This window comes from Oncorhynchus nerka, unplaced genomic scaffold, assembly GCF_034236695.1.
Source record: "Oncorhynchus nerka isolate Pitt River unplaced genomic scaffold, Oner_Uvic_2.0 unplaced_scaffold_1185, whole genome shotgun sequence".
NCBI classification, from domain to species: Eukaryota; Metazoa; Chordata; class Actinopteri; order Salmoniformes; family Salmonidae; genus Oncorhynchus; species Oncorhynchus nerka.
In genome coordinates this window covers 149,629-159,621 of record NW_027040152.1, presented here as the reverse complement: position 1 = coordinate 159,621, position 9,993 = coordinate 149,629, and the positions used below count along the sequence as shown (strand labels likewise).

The window sequence follows — 9,993 nt, the reverse complement described above, 5'->3', positions numbered from 1 at the left end:
GGTTTGGCGTTACTGAATGTTAACTTTATAGAGGGCTCTGATGTAGACTAACGTTACCAAAGAGTATTACTTATTTCCATTGTAAGTAGTTAGTGGTGATGTTAGTCTGTTAACCACTAAATCTCCTGATTGAATACATCTCTTTATTTAAAACAAAAATATGGTCTGGGGGGGGGACAACAATCTTTAGTCAAAAGCAAATGGTGAAAACTAGTGTGACCAGCCCCCCCCCCTTCTAAAAAATATTTCTGTAGTCAGAATGGCTGAGAATGACGCTGAGAATGAGCTGCTGGACTATGAAGAGGACGAGGAGCCCCAGGGAGCCCCAGAGACCACTGCCCCAGCAGGCAAGAAGGAGGTGAAGGGCTCCTATGTCTCCATCCACAGCTCTGGTTTCAGAGACTTCCTGCTCAAACCAGAGCTGCTCCGTGCGATTGTCGACTGTGGCTTTGAGCATCCGTCTGAAGGTGAGTGCAATGGGTGGATGAGTGCTGGGAGTGGCATAAATGGAGGCCATGAATTGCTGCACGGCATGTCTGGATACAATGGCGTGCATGTATAGGAATATAGATGGCTGAGTGTCCATGGTCATTGGGTGTTGATGGACTTTCTTGTCAAGTACAATGCATGTGTTCTCCAACGTGTGTTATGGTAAACGATGGCTTTTTTGTTTGGATAAAGATGGTGTACTGACCAAATGTCTCATTGTTTTCCAGTTCAACATGAGTGCATCCCTCAGGCCATCCTGGGCATGGACATCCTGTGCCAGGCTAAGTCTGGTATGGGCAAGACTGCAGTGTTTGTTCTTGCCACACTACAGCAGATCGAGCCTGTGGATGGACAGGTCAGTGTCTGCATTCTGCAAATGCCTCTGGAATATTAAGTTTCAAATATTTGTTATGCATAACCTGCAAGTGATCTATTAACATCAAATACTCTTTCCTCTAGGTGTCAGTTCTCGTAATGTGCCACACACGAGAGCTGGCCTTCCAGATCAGCAAAGAGTACGAGCGCTTCTCCAAGTACATGCCCACAGTCAAGGCAGCCGTGTTCTTTGGGGGCCTGTCTATCAAGAAGGATGAGGATGTGCTGAAGAAGAACTGCCCTCACATTGTGGTGGGAACCCCTGGCCGAATCCTGGCCCTCATCCGCAACAAGACCCTCAACCTAAAGAACGTCAAGCACTTTGTCCTGGATGAATGTGACAAGATGCTGGAACAGTTGGGTGAGTCCTGCTTATTATTCCTGTCCTTTTTGGAAATGCTCCTTTTTCACTAAACTTCTAATTCAACCTATTTTTGTTATCCCCCCCCGTAATGTGTGAACAAGGGTTTACCCCTGTGGAAATCTGTTATAACATGTAGACTGAGCATAATGGATGTCTGGGTACTTGGCTGTTCTGGGGGGTAGTTTGAGACTTGGCTGCTTTATCCATGTTCCCATTTCTCTTGTTTCAGACATGAGGCGTGACGTACAGGACATCTTCAGGCTAACACCACATGAGAAGCAGTGCATGATGTTCAGCGCCACCCTCAGCAAGGAGATTCGACCGGTCTGCCGCAAGTTCATGCAGGATGTGAGTGCAGGGGGTAGCACTGCCACTTCATGTGGTTATTGGACTCCAAATGCTGTTTTACAAACAACTGTCTTTGCATTGACTTCATAGGGATTTTTGTGGTTCTGAAGTGACACGCTCTGTCTCCTGTAGCCCATGGAGGTGTTTGTAGATGATGAAACCAAGCTGACGCTGCACGGTCTGCAGCAGTACTACTGCAAGCTGAAGGACAGCGAGAAGAACCGCAAGCTCTTTGACCTGCTTGATGTGCTGGAGTTCAACCAGGTAAACCAACACGAATTGTATCATTTTTATCCCTGTAAGAAGTAGTCGTATTTGTGCTGTTTCCTTGTGAATGTTTGCTATAGTTCTGTAATGTCACCTGTGTACCTCTAGGTGGTGATCTTTGTGAAGTCAGTGCAGCGCTGTGTGGCGCTTTCTCAGCTACTGGTGGAACAGAACTTCCCTGCCATTGCCATCCACAGGGGCATGGCTCAGGAGGAGAGGTCTGTCTCTGTTGCTTACATGCACGCCTTTCTCTCACAAATCTCCAATTAAATTGAGCCCCAAATGCTGACTTTTTATGCAGCTGAAAGCCTCATTTAACTCAACACAGTTTCCTTCAAAGGGTAGCCTCTACATCTAGTAATACCTATAGCAGCTGTGTTAATCCTCTCTGGCTGTCTATCCCCAGGCTGTCCCGGTACCAGCAGTTCAAGGACTTCCAAAGGCGGATCTTGGTGGCCACCAACCTGTTTGGCCGAGGGATGGATATTGAGCGGGTCAATATTGTCTTCAATTACGACATGCCTGAGGACTCGGACACATACTTACACAGGGTGAGTCACATAACTGATGGCGCCTCAAACACCTGTCTTCTGGTAGTGAATGGTATTTCCAAATACCTATTTCGATGATTGCATCTGACTATTTCATCAACTTGTCATTGGACTCATGTATTTTTTGAGTTGTCACTCCCATCTGACACTCTTGCCCCTCAGGTGGCCCGTGCTGGGCGGTTTGGAACCAAGGGTCTGGCTGTGACCTTTGTGTCAGACGAGACAGATGCCAAGACTTTGAATGACGTGCAGGACCGCTTTGAGGTCAATGTGGCTGAGCTGCCAGAAGAGATCGACATTTCCACTTACAGTAAGGCTCTCTCTATCCTTATACTTGCAGCCTCCCACGGAGGTTTCTCCATTCAAACTGACATTACTTGTTGTTCTTATAAGATGAGTCATAGTTATGTCTTTCTGTCACTGTCTGCTGGTGATTGTTTAATTCAATGTTAAAAGGGAGTGAATGTAGTGAAGAGGGTCTAAAATGGACTTGGCTATCATAACAAATGTCAATGTGCCCTGTGTGTCTGGGGTATGCAACATCTGTTAATCATTAGTACTCTAATGCTGGGCCTGGAGGGTCAGGGGGATATAGTCAGCTCATTGAAACCCCCAAAGATAATTGCCTGGTATAATAACTCACTGAGTAATTAATGGTGGTGACTAGAGAGAATTGGACTGCCATGTAGGGCTGACCTCCACAAAAATCTTCGCCGCTCAAGTCATCTGTTCTTTGGTCGAATATATATTTATTTTTGAATTTACCCCCCTTTTTCTCCCCAATTTCGTAGTATCCAATTGTTAGTAGTTCCTATCTTGTCTCATCGCTACAACTCCCGTACGGGCTCGGGAGAGACTAAGTTCGAAAGCCATGCATCCTCTGAAACACAACGCAACCAAGCCGCACTGCTTCTTAACACAGCGCGCATCCAACCCGGAAGCCAGCCACACCAATGTGTCGGAGGAAACACCTGGCGACCTGGTTAGTGCGTACTGCGCCCGGCCCTCCACAGGAGTTGCTAGTACGCGATGAGACAATGATATCACTACCAGCCAAACCCTCTCTAACCCGGACGACGTTAGGCCAATTGTGCGTAGCCCCATGGACCTCCCAGTTGCGGCCGGCTGCGACAGAGCCTGGTCCCAGGGTCTCTGGTGGCACAGCTAGCACTGCGATGGAGTGCCTTAGACCACTGCCGGGAGGCCCTGTTGGTCGATATTTTAGTTTTTCCATTTTTTTCCCCCCTTTCCAAATAGCTTACCTGATGCTTTAAGCCAGGGGTGTCACTCATTCCTTGGAGGGCCTAGTGTCTGCTGGGTTTTGGTTTCTCCTTTCAATTAAGACCTTATAACAACCAGGTGTGGAGTTCCTTACTAAACAGTGACCTTGATTGATGAATTCGGTCCAAGGGAGGAGAAGTGTCTGACGCGTGCTTTAAGCACACATTTTGAAGAAATATCAAATCAAAGTTTATTTGTCACGTGCGCCAAATGCAACAGGTGTGATCCAGTACCTGACCATCACAGATTCTGCCGTTATGCTGCTGAAGTTGCCACTAATATGTTACACCAGGGGTCGGCAACTTTTTTTCACGTGGAATGCCAATTTAGTCCATTTCTACCGATTTTGTGTGCCAGTTGAGGGTTTCATATGTACTTTTTTATGGAATAGTGGTAATAAATTATATACAAATATAAGTCTCTTCTATTGCCAACTATGTAAAAAAAAGCCAACAAATGGAAGCAAATTATCAATATTTTATAAATATCCTATAAATCACATTGTTGCAGACAGGCCATGCGTAGCCAAACTCAAAACATTATCAATTGGGTCCAGCACAACGCGTGCGCTAGCAAACTTGTAACATGATATAAAATATTCTGGGCCCCTGTTTTGCTGCACCAGTGAGCTCTAAACAGAAGCCACTGTAGGCTATTTTCGAAAGAGATAAGAAGTAATCAGTAAGGCTTATTTTTGCCATTTCCACTAGATCAGAGCATGATAATTTTCCCTTTCACTCAGTAGTTTAACTACATTGTGTAACTAGTCATTCTCAATGTATGTTAACAGACTGTTTACTTGCTGCTTGAGGTGACAAGTTACTTTTAAAGCTCCAAGTCATTAGTGGTGAGTTACGCCAATCAGAAATGCAATCATATCTCCAAATGGGCTTGTTTTTATAGGTCTACATTTGCAAGCAGGCCAGGTAGCCTTATGCCTACTTCTATATTCCACATTGACAGGAGTGCTTTAAACAACAGACAATTACTAAATTGACAACTAGTAAATGGAATTAAATAAATCTAAAGTTGTTTCTCACAAGTGTAGCCTAGGTTGTGCGCACTGACAATGAGAACAAAACTGTAATAGTAAATACATTAACAGAAATGGTCAACATTGTAGAATAGAAATTGTGAATCAACTGGAAATGTACTACTTGTGATGGGGAATTGATACACTAACAAAGGGCAAATGATTCACACAATGAATTGGCGGGAAAGTGCATTCTGTGCCGCTTCGCCACAATCCCCTTGGACTGTGCCATCCCTGTGGCCTCCAGTGGATTAGTCCACTGAGACATGCATGAATCACAGGTTTCTTATGTGCCATAAAGACAAATGTGGGTTCAGCCCTGAACTGGGTAGGTCTTAGTGAATGGAGACCCCGTACATATTAACCTGTGTGAAAAGCTGGAATGCCCAGTTGTTGCTTATGGAGATGGTCTTCAGAAGTGTCTCTTCTCTCCTTCCTCACCCACCACTTTTTCTTTCTAGTTGAGCAGTCCAGATGAGTCCTCCATCCCTGAAGTGTCCCCTAACCCTGAATCTCTGTCCTTGTTTGGATGAAAAACCCTCCTCGCTGTTTTATTTTAAAGCTCTGTTCCTTGACTGTTTACCATATGTTTTTTTTATTTGAATGTATCATTGGGGGTTGTCTGGTTTTAAACTTGTGTTGTGGTTTGGTCAATGAAATTAAAACTTTTTATAAAATTCCAGTTCCTGGTCTAATTTTGACAGATTACATGTTACTTACAATGATGTGCACATTATGTAAATCTTCAAGTTACTTTTTGTTTTTTTGCCAGTTAAATAGGACCATTAATTCCCCATTCAGATTGCTTTGATTGCATGCAAGTTTACAAAACGTTGGGCCTTTATATGCATCTATCAAATAAAACCTATTAATGCTAATTGGCCACATCCCTGTATAGTAGTACAACCATATTTCCCCAGCTAGTTTTAATGACACAGGGTTGTGACTAAAGGGAGTATAGCCATTGATCATGCCACGATTTCATTACATAAATCATTGGACGACGGTGTCTTGTTTAGAGCCCCACTGAACAGTAACACGCATTGCTTGCGGTATGGTTTTGGAAGCATAACCTTAAATATCAGCCAAATTATTTTCCAAAACAAAGGTCAAATATATACCTTTTTTTAATGCGGTTTGGTGGGAACGCTAACCCTATCTCCATGTTAGTTTTTGTTTACGGGCAATTGACAGAGGTGAGTAACTGCGGATTATCTAGCGTTTTCCTGACCTTTTGGAACAGTAGCTTTGACAGAGGCACCCATACATAGCTGTGTAGATCTGTGAAACTCGTCTTAATCGAATTACTTTCTCGATGGAGAAAGATGAGGGCCATATGTTTCACAAGCTGTATCGCAAGCAATCCGACGTTTCTAAACGGTAAAATGCCACGTCGGGATTGTAGTTCATATGACCCAGTCATGGGCGACGCTGAGAACTATAGGGAGAATGCCGACAGCTAGGAGTGCAGGCGTGACATTTGTAGCGGTTTAGAAAAGCATTTTAGCTAACTCATTTCCCAACCTGCCACGAAAGTCACTTCCGGTTGTATCTGTACTCTACTAGTCAGAACTTTGAATGGGTGCACTTGTTTTGTTAGGTAATACATCAACATCCAGGGTGTTCGTGAAACGTACTTTTTTTTTCTTCAAATGCAGCATGAACTCAGCCAGTAAATCAAAGTTAGGACAAAACCAGATATTTGCCTGGACACGTTTTCAATCTCTTGTGCAATAAAGCATAGAGATTAAGTGACTGCTGTGCCCACATCACAGAACCCCGACTTGCTCAGTGCTAGCTGTACATGGACTGGTTATATGTTAACTCAAATGGATTGGCATGCGTGTGGCAAACTCAAAGGTTGCATCTATGGCTGCTCCATAGTGTCCAGTTATAAAACCAAAGACTTCTAAAATCACAATCTACATAGGTAAGAGTGGTTAGACATGCCATCAATCAGATAACGTCCATTTTTATTTTACAAAGTCAATCGCCTAACAGGCTGTGTGCGGCAACTATGAAAGCCTGTCCCAACCTAGAAGTTGTACAAAAAGTTGAATCATAGAAAAATACAAATCAACACTTATATACAAGGCAGGTTAAAAATCTCATGGACTACAATGTAATATGGGCTTCAATACTTGAATCCTCTAATACTTTTCATAGAGGGAAAAGCATGTGAATTGCATTTTTAATCTGAGTGGGATATCTCAGACTAAAGTCATGAACAAGGTGCATTAATTATCAACCCATCCTAATAGGGGAGAATTCGGCAATTCTAAAGAGGTCCATGTCTCACCAATACAGAATCTTAACCTCCAACTTCAGACAACTGTTATGCTAATCTCTTCGAGGTGCTATAACAGACTGACGCATGTCCATGCAAAGGCGGAAATTTCTAACCGCTGTAGTGCTGATCCCTTTGTAGTGTCCTCATGTCTGCTTCAGTCTAATGAGCATGATGTTATCGTCGACATGTCAACCTTCAATGGCAGAGAGCAGATTTATACGCCACAAACAAAGCAACATGAGAAAGTTTTGTGGAGTATTGTGGATCAGTTGCTAGATTACAGGCCAGATTGAGTCTGAAACGGTCCCGCCCGCTAGTTACAAATTATATGTTTACTTCATATGCAGGCATTTTTATTTTTATAACAAACCAGAGGGTGGCTGAGGTTATTTCTACCCCTCAGTCAGGATTGTAATTTGCTTCAAATCAGCAACACGACTTCTCAATGCCAGAATCCGAGGCTTGTTCCGCTGGCGCTATGTTAAATGTCTCACTGTTTCAGGGCTGAGTAAGAAATCTCCATTTCTGGTCCAACTGTGTAATAATGACTTATCACACACACAGACAAAGCCTCAGCCAACAGGTTCTGCACCAGTCTGTCTCTAACCATAACATCTCTCCTTGGGGAGTTGTCTTCGTCCACTATTGCTCAGGTAATGTGGCTGTTTGATTAGTGAACACTGGTGAGACCAGGGGTCAAGTCCTAGACTTCCTGGAACTCCCCTCTCTCTGCTGACAGATCTCAGCTGTTTTATCATCTCTCTCAGGGTCCTCCGGTCATGCCGCTCCAAACATAGCAGCATCTCTTCTCTCATTGGCAACCACTGTCATCTCTGTCACAACAATAAATATTACAAATACAAATGTCCCTTCCAGAGCATTCTGTGGAGGCTCCATCTTCTGTCCCACAAAGACTTTGTCTTTTAGTGTCTAAATAGCAGGTATTGGAAATCTACAGGATAAGTAATTCTGTTTTCTTGCTTGTCTGATTCTCCTTCCACTCAAACCAGACCTGCTTGCCATTGGCAGTCACCATGAAATGTAACACCTTACCATCCCAAGTCTACTGGGTGTGTGCAGCAGCTGTGTTGGAGTCTGCATTGGGTGTGTCCCACCTTTCGCCATCGTCCCCACAGTGCGGGTTCAGTCCCAGAGTACAGGAGTGCATGGGGAGTGACAAAATTGTGGCCGGACAAATCCATGTTTGTCTAGTTACACACGTTGGTGATTCCGGTTGATGAACCACAATGGACCGGGTGTCTACTCTAAGGCCGGCACTAGTCACTCATCTCTGTCCAGAATGCAGATCAACCAATCAAATTCCTTCACCCAGGCCTCCCAAAACATGCTCCAGGAGGGTGGTGGGGGATCTATGCATCTGGCTAGTGTCTACTCAAAGATACTCTTAGGACTACTTCTCTATCGGGCTTGGCTGGGGGGTAAAGTGATGGGGAGCGAGTGAGGGATTTGAAGGGGACGCTAGTCGGTGAACTTGTGTGTGTCTCCGTAGAGCCACTGCTGGGGCGGGAGGGCAGCCTCGTTCAGATGACTGCACTTATCACTGCACTTGCAGGACTGCACGAACATGACGGAGTGGTCGAAAGCGCTCGCCATCAGGGCAGGCAAAGTTACGGAGGCAGTGCGTGTGTGTCGGGGCGAGCAGCAGCGGCCGTCCACACATACGCCGCAGTAGTTGGGCCGGTAGAGACGCGTGCTGCGGCAGCCAGCATAGGACAGACGCAGGGGCTCTGGGGCCTTGTGGGTACGGGAGCACTTCCTCCCTTTCTGTGGAGAAGAGAAAGAGCCTGGGTTAGTCACAATCCCAGTGTACAATCCCAGTGAACCACAACTGCAGTTATTATGCTGGCACAAGGAAAGTTCAAAACAACAAGACCAGGGCTAGAGAGGGGCATGGTGATAGTATGGGTGGGTGGGCATCCAACACCAACAGTTATGAGGTAGCATGGTGTCACATTAATGCCCCAACAACTCTCAAAACACAGAGAGAACATATTAAGACAGGTGCTTAACAACCAGACTCATCAGTGAATCACTGCTCTGGTGAGATGTAGTGGGGGAGAGCGTTTAAGGGTGTTGCATGAAACAAGATAAAGTGAGGGAGTGGGAGAATAGAGAGCGCGTTGCGTCATACACACAAGGGCCTATTATCACCTCACAGAGACCTGGGCAGAGTGGGAGAGGCTGGTAGCATGGTGGATGTGGCTACATGTTAGCTCCCACAGAACTCAAGGATATGAGTCTCTACATTCCACTGTCACAACTATTTAGTGCCTTGTACTGTTGGTCTATAGGTCTTATAATGATGCTTTTTCCATTCACAGTTCAGTTGAACTTGTTCCACAAGCAACAGTACTGTGAATAGAGTGGGCTCAGACCCACACTGGGGGAGCTTGCCAGAGGGAGAGGCACTTAATACAATGATATTAATATGGATGTGACCTCGTGGGCACACCCCTGTCCACACAGTCTCTTAAGGTTTAGACTGGGATATAGGCATTGACCTAAATACATGTACCTACAATGTATGAAGGCAGGGGGACTATTAAATGGTTGCCACACCAAAATGGTGACCACTGCAATCCCTTCCTTAAAGGTGGGCTCTACTTCCTGAATTAGCCTAGGTTTCAATTCTCCTCATTAGGAAATGCGACTGAGAATGAGATTTGGGTCATGGAGGAATGCTTTGATGTGGGTGTCTCGTGTGTGTGTAAGAATGTGGGAAGCGTTTGTACTTTCACTCTACCAAAAACAGTACACAGACACTCACTCTTCTAGCCCAAGGGTTCCCAACCATTTTTACTCCAGGGCCCCCTTTTTCACGTAAAAAAAAAAGTCGCCCCCCCCGGGAGTAAATGTTTGACTAATATCGATGCCACATAGGCTGTTTACTACAAGAGAAGTTGTTTATTGCCTTCAGTTGCTCTTTATGGTTTCTAGACCCTTTACACACACACACACACACTTTACCTTGACG

At 44.9% G+C, this 9,993-nt stretch overlaps 1 protein-coding gene across 1 annotated transcript; it reads left to right on the top strand.

Moving 5' to 3' along the window:
• Positions 1-77: 77 nt before the first annotated feature.
• LOC115122606 (ATP-dependent RNA helicase DDX39A-like) lies at positions 78-5,390 on the top strand. Its single transcript, XM_065016000.1, has 9 exons — positions 78-467; positions 717-844; positions 949-1,225; positions 1,458-1,576; positions 1,709-1,840; positions 1,952-2,061; positions 2,250-2,394; positions 2,557-2,704; positions 5,170-5,390. Exons 1-9 carry the CDS (start codon positions 260-262, stop codon positions 5,184-5,186), a joined length of 1,284 nt encoding a protein of 427 aa, XP_064872072.1. The 5' UTR covers positions 78-259; the 3' UTR covers positions 5,187-5,390.
• The last annotated feature ends 4,603 nt before the right edge of the window (positions 5,391-9,993 follow it).